At 38.5% G+C, this 20,621-nt stretch overlaps 1 protein-coding gene across 17 annotated transcripts in view; it reads left to right on the forward strand.

The window, feature by feature from the left end:
- The window catches only part of LOC117208256 (disks large 1 tumor suppressor protein), a 526,768-nt gene that overhangs the window by 242,705 nt on the left and 263,442 nt on the right, over positions 1 to 20,621 (forward strand). For 4 of the 17 annotated variants that reach the window (XM_033449266.1, XM_033449260.1, XM_033449270.1 and 1 more), the window contains exon 1: positions 7,938 to 9,132. The exons of 6 other annotated variants lie outside the window; for them this stretch is intronic. In XM_033449266.1, coding sequence (XP_033305157.1) covers positions 8,721 to 9,132 — 412 coding nt within the window. In that variant the 5' untranslated portion in view covers positions 7,938 to 8,720. Of the gene's footprint in view, positions 1 to 7,934; positions 9,133 to 20,621 lie in introns of those variants that run through there. 7 more of the 17 variants (XM_033449257.1, XM_033449259.1, XM_033449258.1 and 4 more) reach the window with 6 other exon arrangements.

Consider the following 20,621-nt stretch of genomic DNA (forward strand, 5'->3'; position numbering starts at 1 on the left):
GAGCAAATTTAAGGAAATAATGTTTGTAACATCATTTTTCTGCATTTTCCAAATCATAGAATTGATCTCAGAGTAGCTTCTAAACGACTCATATATTGATTTATATAGCCATAAATATGTATGATAGTTATCTGTAATTTGGATAAATCACTACGGTTTAAAAAAAAACCCTTGTTCATCAATAATGGTCTATCCTAATGCAATCTTCAAGGAATTTAATTTCAAGTCAAATGGAGGCTATAAATCGAGCAGCGATCCTGTTTGAAAGCCTTGCTTCGATAGTCACGCAGTTCCCAGAATAGCAATTGAATTCGTAATAGTAAAGCCACGCAATATTGAAGAATCGTTGGACGCTGTTCGCGTTATGAATTTATCGATCACGCTTGCAAATAATCCAGCTAGTACCCGCCTGACCTGTCATATCAGTACAACTGCCGTTCGAAAAATGGTGAAATTGAGAGACATCTGCGCGGTAACGATAACCGATCGAAATTATGATACTTTTTTGATTAACATAGGGAGAGAACGCGGCGCGTGGAAATCTAGTAAACAGATCTATCGATATTCATTTGCGGTTATTCGACGGGATTTACCTGCGCTAATTCCATCTGAATCGGAGAAATTAATTCGACGATCAACCCGTGATCGTAGGGAAAACCAATTAAACCTATAGTGGTCCGTAACGACGGCTAATATTTGCATGGAAAATCGAAGCCAGCCGACTCTCGTCCTTTCGATCTCTCGCCCTATTCTTTTTTTTTCTTTTATCCTTCGTTTTATCGCCGAAATTCAATTCAAGAGACGTGCTTCGTGTGTCTCTACAATGTTGATATCAGCCTCGTGTTTACTTGATTGTAGTATAATATTGGAACAGCGATTCACTTTATAAATTTCTGTCGTAATCCGATAGGAGGCATCGTGAAATAGATTTTGAGAGCGTCGAAGTCAATTAAGTCGATCGGCGATCGATAATATGTATAGAATAGAACATTGTAAGATGATACAGTGGAACGAGAATTTTTTAGTCGATGCACTACGTTTACGCGATAGGGTATTGTATTCTGAAAGCCTTTAGCTTGCAAAGAACATTTCATACAATAACAATAATTTCTGCCATTATTTATTAAGGGCCTCGATATCTTCCGTCCCTGGTTCTCTATGTTCTTCTTCGAGCTCTCCTTTTACGTGCCATTCGTATAAGGTAACCTTTGAGAACCTTCTGGAACCTCTTATCAAGCATATATTATATATACCTTACTCTTTGATTTCTTGGTACATCAAGAGATGGTAGGACAGAATATTAATTTTGGATTTTCTCGTAGGTCTTTCAAGAATAAAATCCCTTTCACTACACATGCAAAACCAGAATCATGTTTCCCTGGTTATAATATTCTTTAACCACCATACACGAGATTTTGCATTCAAATCTCCAATAAATGTGAGAACTCTTTCAGACAAGTGAATAATGCTTTTGAACTGCTAATTAACTCTTAAAACTCCCCTTCATTTCCTCTGAACTTGCTCATTCGTGATACTCGGGGAAAGATAACACCAGATTATCAACTATTTGTGCGTCTCTGTAAGCTTTACCACTAGCCACCATCTTTACTTTAGCGTTAGCTATTTCTTCTTATAAAACTCTCTCCAAAAAAAACTTTATACGCCCTATTTACGTCCTTTGTTGCTTTTCGAAGAACGAACTTTCAAAAGGGCAGTTCTCTTCTGGCGCAATAAAAGAAACTTTCGTCACAAAGGAGTGTCGAAGTCCGTTATGACTGAAAGTTTTTAAATTATTGATGGATATACACAACGACATACCGTTTCTCGAGTAGGTAACCGTTACAAATATTACATCGATCATCGTGGAAGTTTTGGAAAGTCTTAAAGCACTTTCATTTTCAATGTTAGACGTCTGATAAATAATTTTCAAAATTTGTATAGCAATATCGTTGAATTTAAACTTAAAACAAGCCCTGTTCAGCTAGTTAACCTGTTAGCGAGGTCTTGTCTTAATCCGAAAGTTTCATGATCGTGGAATTAAAAGTTGATAAAGATAAATTAATATTTGGATTGGCGAATGTGAATCTTGTTTTTCCCAGTTAATAAATTAAAATTAACAGCTACACATTTGAGGAAGGAGAAATAAAAATAGGGAACAAATTTTTATTATTTGAATTTATTGAACAAAATGACGAAAAATTATGAAACGACAATGTATGGTATCGTAACCAGCAAGCTGGGAAAAGAGTTCCGTAGGTTCGACGCGGTCGTCAGCCGTGAATCAGGCCAACGATGTTGTTTTTTGGCGGTACGTGACGCTATAGTGTCGACACATTAATTTCTGTCGATCGATACGCCGCTGGCTAAAATAAATAAAAATCGTAGGCAGAGCATCGTTATTAGTGGTTTTGCACACGGTGCGCTGCTGTCGGCTGCTTTTTAACAGAAACGACTCGTGTCGGTTTCGGCGCTCGCGAATATTCAACGGTGTCACGGAATCGAGAGCCGCGAAAAAATTGCCAGGGTTGTAATGCAGCCGCGTTACCACAGTTCACCTCCGAAAATCGTCGATCTCGTTTAACATTTCCATTGGTCGCATCAGGGAAAATTTTCGCTGCCGAAAATTCCGTGTCGTTCCAACATGGTGCGAACAGTGAATTCGAGTCCGAAATAACATACTCGTTGTTGTAAAAGTTGTTTATTCAAAATAAGCGATAAATTTTCATAGGAGTGCGTCCCTTTTATGATTCTGTGTTAAAGTAGAGGTAGGATATACGATATTCGATATTTGATATTCGATATTCGTACATAAAAAGTATTCTCATGTAATTATACATATAGATGATTATAGAAGTTGGACATTTTATCTATACAATAATCCAAACACATAAAAATAAATTTCATAGATACACTAAGCAGTAGGAGAAATTAATAAAGTAAGACCTACGTCGAATTCTTATGTATTTATGAACTTTCATATACAAATATGAAGTAATCTCAGATCCCGACTGATTCTAATTCCAATGAACGGAAAAAATGTTTTTCGTTAATCACACAGAAAACAACACGTTTTTCCGCGCGTATCGATTTATCACGGATTTTCATATTTTTCCTCTGGATCGCTGTAGCTCTCCCACGCGCCTTCTCCCGACGAAATATACGATGACACGGACGCGAATCCGCGATAATATTTTAATATTCTTTTTTTTTTACGGCCGACACACACGAGAGTCGTGCCGTTCCGTGCCGTTGAGCCGCGTTTTTAAATAACGTGCGTCGAATAAATTTCTCGCGTGAACGGCCGGACGAACAAACGAACGAGAATATCATAAATTTTCATGCATCGTGGACGAAGTCTCGGATACTTTGCGCCGCGTAGAATCAAAATAAATTCCGGCCATGTAACCTACGTGTGCACGCCGCGCCGGATCGCTCTGCGTACAATTGCGCGACACAACTCGGCTGCGGAACGGACCCCGCGTCGCGTTTAATTGCGCTGAATGCAACGCGCTCGTTCCGTCTTAGTCTCACCCTGGTTTTCCGCTAATTTCACCCCTGAACTTCGTACAAACACTACACGCAACTTCGTTCCGTACCGATTAAGAAACACAGACGGTCTTGTTGCTTCGAGGATCATTATAATTTACAGAGCTAGGAGGAGAATTTTTAACTTGTCTGAATAAAACCAGTTCCGCGAAAACAGGAATTTCAATGCTGTAGTGGTAATGATATTTTTATAATTTTTAAATGCTACATATTTAATTTTATCTCTCTGTATAATTGTAGAATGGAGCGAAACTATATACAGAGTATACATAGTATAGTATCTGTACACTACACAGTTAAAAATCATAGTATACACTACGAAACAGCATGGGTTCATTATTATAAAATATTCCTTATACCTTTTCAAGTCGCGAAAATGAATTGTGACACAGAATAATATTATAACTTAGTTTTAATTAAGAAATTAAAGAAATGATACTTTTAAAAGTTGAAATACTTGACCAAATTAAAAATCTCTGTATTTTAACCTACATTGCTATGATTTTCAGTCTTTCGTGCAATATTTCCTATACGTTCTACTTAATTCACCTATCGTCTGTAAAAACTTCTCCAGAAAAATTAAAAGTATTTCTGTTGGCTGGCGCTAAATGGAATTATAAGAAGTTATAAGAAGCGATGGAAGTAATGGACGATGACTCGAATTATGTTAGAATTAAACTTGTTGACTCACCGAAATTCACAATATTTTACATTTAAACAAATAATGAATTACATTCTTCCTCCCACTTTTCTTTATCTATCTCTATCTATTTAACAGCAAGTTATATTCTTAATCAGTTAATCTTCTCTCATGAGCTATGTCATAACCATCTGTACTGATCCCTGTAGAATATTCATCTGAATACTTTTTAATTGCTATCACTATACACTTAAATATAAATCAGATGTGAAACGTATTATTGCGAGGAGAAGAGGCGATGATAGGCGAGCACTAGGAGTATCAGTGGCCAGCAGTCGCGTATCAGAGAGCGTTTCAATCGCATTGTTCATTGCAATGGCAGTTTGTCTGGATGATTCCCCGACCTCTAACGTCCATTCACGTTCCCGATGCATTATTTCGTACTCGCGATCGCTCAGTGATTTACTGCACCGGCATGACGGGTGCAGGCAACTGCATTATTTCTACCCCGTTATAATCGCGTTCGTTCGCGGTTTATTTATCCGCGCACGATGCATTTGATGGCGGCTGCGAGCAGACAAAGAGCCACGGAACGTCAATTGGACGGTCGCAAAAGATATGCCTTCATCGAGTATTAACTAGCCATTATATCGACACCTATTCCGGCGTATTTTTCTCCATCCTCGATTAATTATTTCTTTGAACGAACTTGTGCCAGTTTTTATGATCGTTCGTGATTTATCCGATGAGAAGAAAATTGAAAGGATTTGTTTCTATAGTTCGAAATATATATCGAGATCGCTATATCATCCAATACGATTTATTTTATATCAAAAAACATAAAATAGAGTTCCTGTTAAAATTCCTCTATATGAACTGTCATTTTGCTTTGTTTTTACCAAAAATAGAAGAAAGGAAAAGGTTGATCTATATAAGTAAATCTTTTCCTCTCCGGTATATGATTTCTGGTTCCAAAAGGCATCACTCGTATCAAAACATTCTGAGAGTACTAACGGTTAGAATGATGCTGAATTTCAAGTTTAAAATACCATCCAATACTAGAATCTAATTCGAATTTTAACTTCAAGATCAGATATTGTACTCGAAGTGAGCTTGTTAAAACTGTCGTTCACATTCCAGAAAAACTGCAATCTCTTTCTGCTTCATTCGTATCATTAAAAAGCCCAATACGCAAAAATTTATCGGTAACTCGACTTGCCATTCAAAAACGGAGAATCATCGTTAACAAGCAACCCCTCGAGCCGAAGATTCAAGTTTTAATTGTTACTTGTACGTGACAGGTACGAGCATCTTGCTCGTCGCGGTGACGAGGAGTGCCAGCAGTCAGTACTCGAAGAACATACAAGTGTTTTCCACTGCGCCGTTCGTCGAGACGCCCGTCATAATTTACAACTCCGTCTCTTCTGCTTTCCAAGGTTTCTCGACGCTCGAGTCAATCCATAAAATCCCTCTACAGCTCTGTTTCATATTCCAGAACTCAGAGTTTGGTCGCGTTTGGTCTTCGCGTTGCAAAACGCGTCGAGTAATTTACTTTCGATCAAACTTTGTTTCACGATCAACAAGGACACGCCATCACGGAACCTTAATGATACAATTGAATAACTTCGAAAGTTTCTCAGCGAAAGACTTCCGTGACTGGCAGAGAAACGAAATGTATGTGTAAAATCTATAGCGCTGCATCGACGGAAATGGTTAAACTATACGACAGAATTGAATGAAAGCGTCGTGAAACAATCATTGTCGACAGTTAATCGTTATAAATTCTGATATTTTTTATCACATCTGCTTCGTATTTTAATATAAAATACTAGCTCCATGTCGATATGCTTATAAAAGATTTTAAACGCTTATAGACACCTTTTATGAATGTATTACGTGTATTATGCGAAACATTAGCATAGTTATGAAATTGATAAAACCGTATTTATTACTAGAACTATACTTACTATGAGCGTAAGATTGCTCCTCATGCTGTATATTAATGTTTTGCTAAATGTACGTTTGCGTTAAATATCTCGTAATCTCTTCATAGATACATTTTTGTATTGGTTTTAAATTTCTCCAATATAATCACGACAGTCGTACCTCATTACAGTATTACTGAATTTTCAAAATGTTTTATATAATACATAAAATATAGACATAAATGTTTTCTATGATAACTGTCTAAATAATTTTCCGGTCCAGTGTATACTTTCCGATAGAAGCAATGAAACACGAGCAATAAAATCAATCGGTGTATCGCGGCTGGAATAGAACCAGAGATACCGGAATATTCTCCTTTTAACGAAACAAATCGAACTTACATTTCCGTGAACTCGGAGATCTCATTTCGCTGTATCAAACGCGGGGCTATTAGACACGGCAACCGCGTCGTTTGAAGGATCCTCCTCGTCGCAGCATCAGAAGCTCGACAAAAAATAAAAAGAAAGAAAAAAAATAAGGAAGGCAAAGATAACTACAAAAAAAGGGAGAAAGGAAAGACGCCGATCCTATTCGAGTGTGTTTCCTTTTGCCAGTAGAATCTCGTCCAGGCTTGGTGGCATCGTTCGTATAACTTTTGCAGGCCAGCGTAAGAAAGGGACGGTTCTGAAGCCCCGTAATAGAATTCAATGTAAGAAAGAAGAAAAAACGTGGGATCGACAAGGCCTGGTTGTTCGGATAAAAGAAATCCCGGACACTTATCGAACCTTCCCGTCCAGTAACTTCGACGTGGAGCTAAAGCTTCTTGGAAACGGTTTGCAGCGTTCAGTGAAACCGCGTTATCATCGAGGATCAAGATCCAACTCTGTGTCCCCGAAAGGAGCCGATTCAGCCGTGCGTAGCAAGTGAAACGAACACGCTGGCCGGAAGTGCCGCCTCAATGGGAGCGGGTCCTCGTTCCAGGGGGCCGCATTCGGAAAGACGTCAGCCTCGCGCAGCTCGATGGGTCACAGAGAATCGCGGCGAGAAAACAGACGCAGAAGTTGAAACGGCTGGGAGACACGAACGGTGTTGGCCAGCCCAGCTCGTTGCAACTTGCTCCGCAGCGATAGGGCAAATGGGAAAGTTGGTGAACGGAGCAACGACGATACCTCTCTCGGCTTGCTTGCTAAAAACTTTCACGAGAGTGTTCCATAGCCAGCGCGGATCACGAACGAATCTTTTCTACTTTTCTAAGTGCGTCGTTCATCGGGACCAACAGTAACTGGCAGTGTGTCCATAAGCTGGCTTCATTAGCCGTAATCATTTACCAGGGAACGACAAAGTTGCCCGTGCAGTTTCACTGACTGCGATAGAGGTTTCATTGACCATTAATGTTATTCACGACGTATCACGCGGATACGTCGCCCTCGACTGGCCTAACAATTTCTTTGCTACGTCGTTGGAATGTTAACGAACGCGGTGTGATCGTGCGAAATTAAAACATACGAGAAGAAACATTCTGAAGAAATCTGGATATTCCTGAAGTCGTCGATCGTCACGTTCCCAACAATCGTGCCTTCCATTTTGTCATGTAGCCTCGAGAATGTTGAATCAGTGTATGGAAACGAGTGTCTAAAAAATTCTATGGACTTTTTTTGTTCGTCCTATCGGCGTAAAGCGCAACTGCAACAACGGCGCGTTCCTTAGTAGTTCGTAATCCGCAGTTCGCACGTTCCGAACTTGCCGCCAAAATCCTAATCCTGACGAATGTCGCGCGTTCGCGCTGTCAGTGAAAGATGTGGAAAGCAGCCGAAGGATTCGGCACACGGGATCTCCGATTTGAACGAATTCGTGGAATGAGCGTATTCGTACTTGCTGAAGCGACCGGTTAGGAATCGAATCGATGAAGCACATCAGCCAGCTTGTTGAAATGGAGGTGAAGTAGGATTACTTCGATACTTTGGTAATCCAAAGAAGAATGGAGGTAGATCGACGAAGAATTTACGGCGGATAGGTTCCATTAACGGTGAGACAAATCTCGATGCGAGCGCGACTGTGACGAACTAAAAATTGGAATCGAACGATTGGTTCTACAGGCGGAGGAATTCATGCCTGAAGAAGGAACCAGCGGGAAGGTTCCTTTCGAAAAGGAACGAAGTAAGAAACATAAATTCTGGTAATATTGTTATCCAAATTCACAAGAAATGACGTGAAAAACGTAATGTCAATGATGTAAAAAATATTTCAAATTCGAGAACATATACAAACAAAATCTTTATTAAACATAAATCCACAAAGTATAATCGAGGGAACAAAATAGCTAAAAAGAAAATCAAACTGCCTAGCTAAAATTTTCCAAACTTAATTAAATTCTCTGAACAACTATTGCTTTAAAAAAAACCTTGCGTGTCTTTAAAACGAACTTCCAAACAAAAATCCGAATTTACCTAGAAAAAAAGAGAAAAAAGAAAAGAAAAGACAATTAAAAGTCTAAACAGGGTAAAAACCACGTTACGTATCTAGAGAAGCAACAATCATTCCAGCGATCAGGCTGTGTAGTCGCGGTTAGGAAAGAAAAGGAGACGTCGTTAGCAAAGATTTCAGTGCTATGCATCGCGTTGGCTACTGGAGCCTCGATGACCTTGACTCAGCGAGCATGAAGCACCCATCGAGGTCACCGCGACTTGAGATTGCTATGGCACTGTTCGGCATGGTCTGGCTGTTGCGTGTCCGCTCGGAGATGCGTCGTTGCTCGAAATGTCGGCACGAAGAAATCCTGGCGGCCCAGCAACAACAACAACAACAACAGCAACAGCTGCAACAGCAACAGCAACACCATCATCTCCATCATCATTCTCATCACCAGCAACGCACACTGTCGCAGACTACCAGTCTACTGCAGACCCCCGACGATGCGGTCAGCTCGTCGGCAAATACACTGTTCACTTTGGACACGCCTGGCGCCGTCGGTTCCGCCGGAAGTTACTGCGAGGTGCACGGATTCGTGCAAGCGAAAGAAGGTAGTATTCGTTCGTCTCTCGATGTCTGCTTCCAACGATAGCCTCTACGTAGTTTCGAATGAATTTCTTGCAAATTCTTTTCTTCTTCTTCTCTCTTTTTTAATGTTTATGAATGCTTTTGGGAGAGTTTTAAATATCGTGCATGTTGTACGTACATACCTACAGTAGTTCACGAAAGTATTTGAATACTTATCATCGTAAACCTTTAGGTATATATGTTATGTGTATTATATAATCCTGATAGTCGGGTCCCATTACATCGCCAATAAAATTTCAAAATATTTATAACACACATTATATTTATAAAAAGCGTTCACAAGTATTCGAATACTTCTCTGAGGTTATGAAATTATATAAAAATTTGTTTTGATCGAACAGACCGGAAAAAGTATCTATCTCGCAAGCTTTATTTAATTTTTATCAGGCATGCTGTTTTTCTATGGACGCTGTTTCTTTGCTGCCTTTGAAATTGAGATTAAACGGATATAGAATGAAATAATGAACCAGCATAACTTGCACTTATTTTAATGTTATTAAGGTTTTTGTACGTTAAATATTTGCCACGATCTTTTGCAGTTTCCGATCTCTGTGAAAAATAACACTGATAATCTGTCCGTCGCCCGTAATGCTTCATTCTAATCTCATGCCGTAGTTCGGAAGAACGATTATGATTTCCCGGGGAACACTTTAAGAAGTTCGCCGCTACTTTTGCAATATGCCAGGGTCATATTGTTAAAGAATCGAAGAACGTTAGCAGGCCGGATACTCGGAAGAAGTTTTCGAATTTACGAGGCGCAGCGCAGCGGGGCTTCCGTCCCGTGTGTGCTACGGGTAACCAAAATCAAAGTAGGTCGTTTACATGGATGGCGTGGAGGAACAAAGAAAGACAGAACTTTTATTTGCCTATAAAAAAAGTCACTCGTAGAGTGGCTTTCCTCCGCGGAAACGCTGCGTCGCGTCGGTTCAATTTCGCTGAAAATAGAAGTTTCAAACTCAATTATTAATAACGTCACGCAAAAATTCGCGTGAACTTCTTTCTCCCCTTGCCCTTCTTTCCTTCACATATATACGTATTATGCCCATTGCCCATTCTATCGCGTTACTCTACTACATTGAAAGAAATGGTTACCTGAACTTGAGTTTCTTCTTCTAAATTTCTTCTTCTTCGAAGAGAACGTCGAAGTGATTGTTCGATAGTTAAGATATTATTATTATTTCATTATATTTAATTCATTGAATCAGAAATTCAAAAAATCTAAAAATTACTTCAATTTATGATATTTATAAATGACATTTTAAAACAAAAGCGATCTTTTCAGACTTTAATAAATTCATTCCTGATGACGTTAGGAATTCGCATTGTTTCTATCGAACAAAGATGAACAAGTCAGGTTGGTTTTCAGGCATTATTGACGCGCTATAAAAGCGTTACACGTCAAAGCGTTCCCCAACGAATCGTATTTTATCAGTGTTCCTCATCTGTTGGACACCGCTATATCGTGACGCTACGAGTTGTCGAGTTTGTTGCCGTCTTTGTCAGGCATCCTCATTGTTTCTCTGGCAACAGGGGAGCATCTGTTACATAGGTAACCATTCTCTTACCTCCGTTTCCGACGCTAACGTATGAATAGCATTGTATCACCGAGACGAATTCGCATTAAAGATCAACCAAGCAAAGTTCGGCAGAGGCAGCCGCGTCCTCGTTCATGACAGAAATATACGTAATTTGCGGCAAATGTTCGTCGAATATCAATTAGGGGAAGTTAATTCGCTGTACACCTGGAAATAATTGGCCTGGTAGGGAGATAATTGTCTCATTCGAATACGAAAATTATACGACATTTCGAATATAACTTTCTGTCTGCTTCAGAGAACAACTTTAAACGCAATAATATACATAGTAAACTTTTTAATCCGATCGAACATTGGAACTTTCGGTTTATAACGAATCTCCACTGGAGAGTAGGAGATGTTGACCATCAGTCAAACTGTAATTTCCTTTTCAACGACTTTAAAGGAAGTACAAAGAAACTGGGAAGCCGTTCTACTCGAATCGTCCCTTTTTTCCGACGCACCCTTTTATCCGGTATCCAGCATGTATTCATGGTCCATCTACTTGCTCGACCCAGTTATAAAATAGTATTCTTCGCGGCAGGGCGAGTGGCGACTCGGTGGTATCGCGCTTTAAAGCTGAAAGCATGTTCGTGTCGCGCAGGAACGTCGCTTGTCGTATTGTTTCCAGTTTATTATCTGCCTGTGAGAGCCGACTTTCCTCGCGAGACTATGGACAAGAGACGAATAAAAGGAAAAGGGAAAGAGGAAGGGCGGAGGATCGAGGCTGGAAGTTCCGTGAGTTAGGATATTTGTGGTGCGCTGGGAAAAAAGGAATTGCTTTTATCCTTGCCGACTGGATATCGAGAAAAAGTCGAAGGTCTCGTTAATCTTGTCGTCAAATAAGAATATATATTTAATTTGTCGTTTTGCGGATTCATAAAATTTAATCCGAAATATCGATTGCCGACGTCTAGGTTACTTTGCGAGTTCTTTTCAACAAAATTCATCATTGAAACCGTGCATCAGTGTGGAAAGCCAATGAAGAAACGCTGTAAACTTTCGGCAGTAAAATTAGAACAAGAAGCTAAGGTGTTTAATCAACGGTACCCTAGGAAACTTCAATCGAAAAGTTTTGATAAACATAACAAAAAAGCTTCTGCATTACCGGAGAATTACAGTGGAGTGCGTTAAAATCGTGGAAAACTAGATGTTATTAAATCCTCAATTTCAGCATATGGAAGAGTTATGACGAGTTACTCGAAATTTCGATTGGTGTTAATCAACGTGACATTAAAATATGGCTAATTTGGCAAAATAAAGCGATCGTACGTTTCGACGCTATCACGTAAAATTAGATTAGGTGGAATTATAACCGAGTCTCGCGTATTAATACCGAAAATTGATTAACTAACGAGTCGTTTATTCGCACAAGTCTGGAATATTCAAAAATCAATTATCGAGTCGCGGCGCAGGCACGATTCGATTGTTACGCGCGAATTACGGCCCGGTCTTTTGAAAAGTCCGCAATTTCAAGCGATAACGAACGCGTAGCTCGGCATACCATCTGTTTTTAATTATTTATTATTCGGTATCATTCGATAACGAGCTGGCGTGGAGTACTTAGCGAATGAAAACGGGCTTAGCGAATGAAACAGGTGGAAATCTCGTTATCCTGATTCGCCTACGGAAGAAATGGCAGGGGATGAAAAAAAGGAAACGAGAAGTAGTGGACGCCAAAAGCAGGTCCGATGTTAATTTACACCGGCTACGAAAGAAAACCACTTCGTGCACCGGAGAGAAGTTAAAAAAACGAAAATAACAGACAGAGGAAGAGAGAAAGAAGAAGCTTTCCATGCGCACATTAACGCGAATATCTCTCATCTTTCCGCGTAAGATATATTTGCAACGATTTGAGCCGACCCTCATAAAATGCATCTTCTGTTTTAATCATCTTTTTATCTTTATCAGCGCCAATCCGGGCGCACACGTTCGTCTCTATATTATATAACGGATTTCCTTCGAAAAGTAGAAATGTGCAGGCGAAACGAATTAGGGAATTGTTGCGACTGCTTAAACACTAGCAATACATTGAGAAAACATCATGTTTTGTGAGATTATCTTATCCAATCTTTCTTTTAATTCTAACGGCTGTTATAATTTGAAAAATCCTTACCGTTTCTATAGTTTAGATTTATCTTTTCGGAAGCAAGTCGTCATTTATACTGCATAATTATTGTTATTATTCGTTTACTGCGAACAAATTAAAGCTTCGGTTAATTGCCTTACTTAAAGACGAGACCGAATAGTCTACCAATACTCTTGGATAATAACGATAATTAAAAACAAAATTCGAAGAAGAAATAAAATAAAATGAAGACAAAGGTTCTCCTTCGGAAATATGAAATTGCTCGAAGCTTAATTTGCAAGCAACAGCTGGCGTACTGACAGAATAATGTTATCCCGGATCTCATTAAACTCGAAAGAGAAGAACCGGTACACGCAACAAGAAATTTTAATCTGAAACAGCAACGTACTCGAGGTAAAGTCGCTTTATTATGAAATTTTCTTCCGGCTGCCTTAGCTTCCTCGCGTTTATTTCTCCTTTTGCTTCCTCCTATCTTCCCTTCCAAACAAATCTGTTTTCTTTGTCGTGTTATACGCCTGTTCTTGTTCGTTTTGTTTTACAGTCACGTATTCGCCGTGCATTTTTCTCCACATACCGGTATACGGTTAACGAGCGATATAAATTAAGCCGGAAACTGCGGGAAATTTAGAGGTTGAGAAACCGCTTGGAGAGGAAAGGAACAAAACGCCGCGTTAAAGTTCTACAGCGAAATCCCACTAATTGCCTGTACTTATGTACGTTTTGCTGGCACATCAAATTAATCGTAATCCACATGCCAACAGTACTTTATAACTATAATATACTTGCATAGAGCAGTACCTGCTGCATACCTATACTTATATGAACACTAATTATGAACCTAAATAGAGTTTCTTAGTATCAAAGAGTGGAGATAGAATGATGAAAATTTGTAATAGTTTATATTATCAGATTCTGGAATTACCGATGAAATAGTAATTTAAAATAATGACTCGAAAAGTACCGAACGAACTATAATGAATTTTTAATATTCCTTGTTCCGAGCCAATTGATTCAACTCGAATAGAATATTTCAACGATAATGGTTGTTTTCCTCGGTTGCTTGTTGTTTCAAGAGTCGCAATTTACAGAAGTGATCCTTCAGCTTCTACTCGCATGTTTTCCAAGCGGCACGGGACCATACATAATCGTTCACGAGTATGTTCTTTGTTCACCGCCGAAGGAAAGCAACGGAAACAACCTTTTGAAAGGATTACAGTTTCGCATAGTAACATAGGAACAACAAGAACAGTTTGTTTCCATCGCTTTGACATTCGTTTGAAGGAACCTTCGGAACTTCTTTCGTCAACTTTTCCCGACGATCCTTATTTATTTGCCCGATAAACATCGACGGACAGCATGAAGAAGCGAATGTCGCTGAGCGATCGAAATAATGTATTACGTTCCATGCAAACAATTAAAATTAATCTCGGCCCAATTATTAATAGGCAAACGAAATCTCATTGAGATTTCTTTTACTTTTAAAACCTTCAAAATTTGCGTTATAAGAAGTCCAATTTCTGATCTGTTATTGAACAATATAGCGAGCATGCGGGCACACATCAAACAGCCGTAAGTCGTAGCGCGATTACACATATTTTAATTTTACGATGTATTCTCAGTCTCAAACCCAAGGGCGACGAAATCACTTTCAACGGCGGAACGGTAGCTTCGACTCGGTAATGATCTACGCACCAGGAGATGGAAAATTTACGGCGGACATGGGAGAGAGGAACGGGACAGAATCGTTAATTCACGTCTATTTCGACAGGCTGCATTTCCTTTCTTCGTTCGACAATGGCAGCATTATGAGAGATGCAAGGATCCGACCGCATCAGTTCGGTCAGGAAATGCATTATTGCGTTTAAGAGAATGCCAGAAACGCATCTGGGTCGTGGCCAGCCGTAGATGCGATCCTAACAGGAACATTAGTGGAATTACTCGACTTCGTTTCTTCCCATTCTACGCGGGCCAAAACGTAGATGCATTCGTGCCTCTCTATCTATCCCTCTGTGTGCGTGTTTCTCTCTTCTTCTTCCCTATTTCTCTTTTCACTTTAACGGTACCGATGCTGCTGATTGCGATTTGCAATGCAACGCGCGCGCCACTCTCTTCTCATTTCGGTGCATCACTTCGCGATCGATCACTTTCAGAGCACGGCCTAATGCGGCTCGTTAGTGTCGCATAGAAACTGCAATTCCGACCAACTAGGGTCTGTTCCGTGTATCATACCGCCGCTACAATATGCGAATTGGATTTTGACAATGACAGTTATAATTAATAGTCGGCTACAAGTGTAACGTACACGTAAAGCACATTAACAAACGTAGGTACGCACTGTGCACCGGTAATTGATGTCAAGATGCGGGATCGGTGGTTCGGGTACGCACTGTGCGACACCTTTCACCGGATATTTCGCGTTTGAGGACAGCCCTTAACGCGATAAAGGATCGTTAAAAATTGTACGAAACTGGAAAAAATAACTTATTTGCCGTATAATCACGTGTTCGAAATTTAACACCAGAACTAAAAAAGGGAAGGTTCCAAACCCTTTGTCTTTACGTTTATGAAAGATATAATGTTACTTCTAACGAAGTGAACGTTAAACACGTGCGAAATATATGATAATATATAATAATATTTTTTTTTATTTGGATAAATTTTACAGTCAATTCTCATTGAAAATTATAAGTAAATAAGTAAATATATAATAATATGCGCTGATTATTTACCAAAACGAAAAGCAAAGAGAGTTGACGAAATTGTATAAAATAAGTATCAATTAAGTGCTTTGGCATTAAAATTTCAAAAACTTTAGTAAAAAAATGTAGAGTTAATTATTTTATCCTGTGAAGCGCTCACGTGTGTTTCTTTATTTGTATATCATTCGAAACGGAATTATATAATTCTAGTGTTAAAAAGCAATCGTTAATAAATATTTACAATTTTTCTAAAAACATTGAATTTAAATTATCATTCTCTCCTCAATATAACAAGGGAGTATCGATGCAAAAACAGGATTTCCCACGGCCTTTGTCCCTACGATTTCAAACGAAATTTCCGCCTGAGTAAAAGATCCATCGATTAGAAGGACGAATCGATGGATAGTTTTATTTGCCAGCGTGCACGAACCCATTTGCACAATGCACAAGGACAATCGTGTCGCGTACCACGAAACGATTTTCTGCGAGAACAAGCGTATCCAACGCGATCAGATTCCCTTTACAATGGTTTCCGACAAGTCGCACGAACCGACTTGCCGCTCAGAAAGTGGATAGAAGATGACTACCGCGACCTCATCTTCTACAGGTCTACCTATCAGCAGTCTGGCTAAATTGCCAGCACGTAGATGGTGCATATTCACGATCGAACAGCTAATGCCCGCTGATATTCTGCTCCTTTGAATGAATTACCGTCTGTGCATTCTCCAAGTGAGTGCCACTATCTTTGAGAGCTAATACGTACGCTTCTCTGTTTGTCGTCGACGTCGCGGATTCTGTTGTGAGAAAGAGATTTGGGTTGTGATTTTCTGATAGTAATCATTTCGAATGTCATTCTCGCGAGAGTAATTTACGTAAGTGGAAATCGCACAGAATAGGAAGTTTTTCTTCCGTGTTCGATTAAATAGAATATCGTTTGTTTCCAGCTAACTTGTATTGCTTTGCTAATAGCATTAATTCATACCAGTATAGCAATCGTGCACTTTACGTGAAATTAACTCTGATCGTGTTACAACGGGACAAAAAGTTCCACGTAATGTAATTTTTATTTGTGAAACCGGATATCGCAAGGACGCGACGTGATACATTTTTCAACAAGGTTTGATGTTTCAGAGTTATGATTAACATTCTACTATAACTGCAGCGAGGATGATATCGTTATTCAGCCAGCTACAAATCGCGGATTACGAACTATGATTGTTAATATTTCCTTTATCCGTTTGCTGTAAACAAAAATAGTTTGGCAAGTATGATTGGCAAGCATGCTAAAGCATACAGTTTTCTCAATTTTTACGAGCTTTAGATGCATATATCTGTCCATCGTTAGGTAACAAGAAGGTTTATTACAAGCGATAATTACAATATATTTATTTAGGATAATCTACATCAAGTAATTTGTAATTATGCCTGAAAGAATCTTTCTTACAGCTCTAACAATAGGAAGAGTTTAATAATTGACACATTTCGTGGATTCAGCAAAGCTGCTCAGTCCCAAAAGGTGATAACATTCGTGGAATTTTTGAGTCTACGATAGTAGTAGAATGAATTAGTTCCTTTCTGGATATTCGCAAATTAGAATTAATTAAAGTTTTATCAAAATAATTTTGAATTATTTTCAAGATAAATTTTGAATACAGTTGAACGTAATTATAATGAAATATTATCTCAAGAAAGAAAGACCTAAAATAAGGAGGGAGCTTGGTAGAATTGCGTAAGGTATAAAACGTAGCTGGTCTTTGTTCGTAACACTATGGCGCGGAGTAAACGGTCCGCACAAAGTGCCAAGGATTAAAAATGAATTAGTAACGTGTTATCGCTCTTCATACAGCCGTGGACGAATTGTATGCACCATTTTCCTTCTCTATCCCTGGAGAAAAATGTCAACGAGGAGACTGTAGTCCCTCCCTTCGGTGAAGAGGTAGCGAAGCGACGAGAGACAAATATTAACGTCCACCAGCCAAGCGAAATTATTCCTACGCTGAGAATTAAAGGCATTTCGTATTTCCCTTTCCTTCGAAATATCTCGCCAGCGCAAACATCGTTTAAATTCATTTCCCACCCGTATCTTTTTTATTAATACTTTTTATTAATTTTATTATCTTTTAAGAACAATTCACAGTTTGGTGCGAGAGATTTTCATAACGAACCTCGACTTTTTCTTACCTGGTCCGGTTCGTTTCGTTAGTCTCGAAAATAAGAAACATTTCAAATATTAGATATACTTTGTAATAATAAATTTTGTACACAGAATCCTTCCATAAATAATATTATTAATAGCAAATAAAAATAAAAATTGAATACGTTACCTATCGCTATCGCTTTGACAAGATAATTTCATTATGTTACATTCTACTGGTTATATCGACATCTTAACTGCGCAATATAAACGAGCTAATTTTGTAGATGAAGCGTTAATACATAGTCGTACTACGGATACTTATATAAATTCATATTTTTACGAATACAACTGAAGGAAAGGAATCTAAAAATTTGTTTCGTTAAATATTTATTCTAATTATTATTCTAGCATCTTTAAATTCCCCATAAATGCACAAACATCCCCAGTCTATTTACTATCTTCAATTTAAGAGCTCAATGTTGTTTAGCGGTTGTAAATGCAACATGATTCTTCCGCTATAGCGGCGATTATCTCGTCATGAAATTATCCCATTCGTAGATGTATATTCGTTCTTCGTTCGTATTTCGTTGACACGCAAAATAAACCAGGAAAACATGGTTTCATGATGAGTGGATGAATAGCGAAAGCATAGAATTAATGCAGTGCACAAGGTGGAAATATTATAGGATCGCTTTTGAGATTAAAGTGACATACCGGAACGACGTTGTCGACGGGAACGTATAAATGACCGGCTATTATATTCCCTAGATCGCGAGACAGTTTTCGTGAAACGGTTAATAGAATGACAATAAACGAAGCTGCCTTTATTGTAGATTTTTGCGCGTCCGGAGAGAGTTGCCACGCTAACGAAGCGACTGCGTTTTAGTAATTAAATAACCGGTGTTGTAAAACGTGTTCGCAGAATCGGTGAAGTGAATTCATGTACAATGTGTGTAGCTGCTTTTTCGTCCTGTCTGCCATGCGGACCACATAATCCGATAAACGTGAGCAGAATCGATGTTACGACAATCGCAGCATGTCCCTTCGATCGACAAACAGGCTTTCTCGCGAGCTTTCTGCCAATTTTCGTTAATTTTTCGTTATAACAACTAATCGCTCTGCTTGATAATTATCTATTATTCACACGCTCTATATCGCAAAGAAAGAAACGCGTCAAAGCTAAGCTTCCAGATTTTCTAAACGCGTTAATCTTTTTTTTATCGTTCTTTGATTACTTGTTTAAGTAATTATTTGATGAAGTTGAAACACTTTTCTCAGAGGTTTTAATAGCTACTTAAGCGAATGTCAATTATTCAGTGCTGTAATTTACTACTCCGATAAAATAGTATAGCAATATTACACGTAATTTGTATTTACTAACCCTCGTGAAATGTTGGAATGAAAGTTGAAATTCAAATTAAGCTCTATAGATATGATCTATCTTTATTAAAATGGAATTATAATGCAATATAATGGATCCGATGATATAAAATAAATCCTTAGGATTCATTTTATTAATAAAATGAAATGAAATGTTTTTTCAAAAAGGTATCTGAACAAGTATTATGTTTGAAAGAATAATTATATTTTCAGAGAAAGCTTTCAAGCACTTTTTTATGAACATTTTTTTAAGGTTGTATTTTTAGCGTTCGTCTATGTAGGAGTACTCTACGTATTTCACTTTTATTTCACGATATCTCGTATCGTTGAGCATGATGGGACGAGGAATCAAATTGCACCACGAAAAACGCAGGTGACATTTTTTTAACCATAAAATGTCGATCGCGAGCATCGAAGAATCGAGTCGTTGAACGCTTTCCAATTTCTCTTCTTTTCTCTGCCGCGGAAAGAGGAACAAATTCGATCACCTTCGTTCAATTCCGTTATTTACCCGTTCGTTGAACGTCGTTTTCGATCAGTTTCACTTCGCTTACCAGGAAATTAGTTGCGTTTCCCTTCGGTAAACCAGCACCGAAGGGAATCCCATTGTCGAAGCTTTCGAGGCTCTGAAGGTTGCTTGTTCAAAACATCGAATTTCATGCGGAAATTTACCGATACTCTTTGTGAATTGATTATCTTTTACGCGACGGAGAAGTACACTCCATCCAGGATAACGTACGGGTCGTAAATACGTACGGTACGTAATATAGATCGCAATATGTATTTATGCTACGTGAATTCCTTTGTGATTCTAAATCGCAAACGATAACTTTTTCATAAACATCTTTTCACTCCTAATATCTATTTCTAGTTGATCTCTTACTATATTAACTCTTTGTGATCGGCCCATTTTTCTAGTGCCACTACTGAATAGTCGAAACAATAAATATTATTTACGATTTTAACTTGAAGACAAGTTTCAAATACCACTGTGGCGCCATTCGGCTTTGAAAACAAATTTTTATTTCTTAAAAGGAAATATTAAGTTAATATTATTGAATTAATATTTCAAAAAAATATATAAATATATTCAAACTGATACATTATCTATTATATGAGAATAGGAGGCATAATCAACAAAGAAGAATGGTATTGTGGTTTCAGCACAACATCACTATATCGTCCGCAACACCTCAAAATCTACTGCGTCTCATTATTATGTATTTATTGCAATCGTACAATATACTTCATAATAATGTAGGAGTAAGTAATAAAGGACCCAGCATATCATTTTCTCGTCGTAACGCGCTCAGCAAGATATCATTTCTGAATTTCATATTCCAAACACATCTTATCACATCGTCGAAATCATATCATTCTATGAATCAGCGAGGAAATGCATCAACTGACGCGCAACGCATGACAGCAGTATTACCCCTATACTATTAACCGAATTAACAATGTGCATCAGCGTGCATACACAAACATCTGTACAATTTGTTCCCGGATCTATCCTTTGTACTAGTAGAGCTCACCTGACGTTGGTTCTACGTATTACCTTCGGCTCTTTAGT

The sequence above is a fragment of the Bombus bifarius genome, unplaced genomic scaffold (assembly GCF_011952205.1).
Source record: "Bombus bifarius isolate JDL3187 unplaced genomic scaffold, Bbif_JDL3187 scf7180000008058, whole genome shotgun sequence".
NCBI lineage: Eukaryota > Metazoa > Arthropoda > Insecta > Hymenoptera > Apidae > Bombus > Bombus bifarius.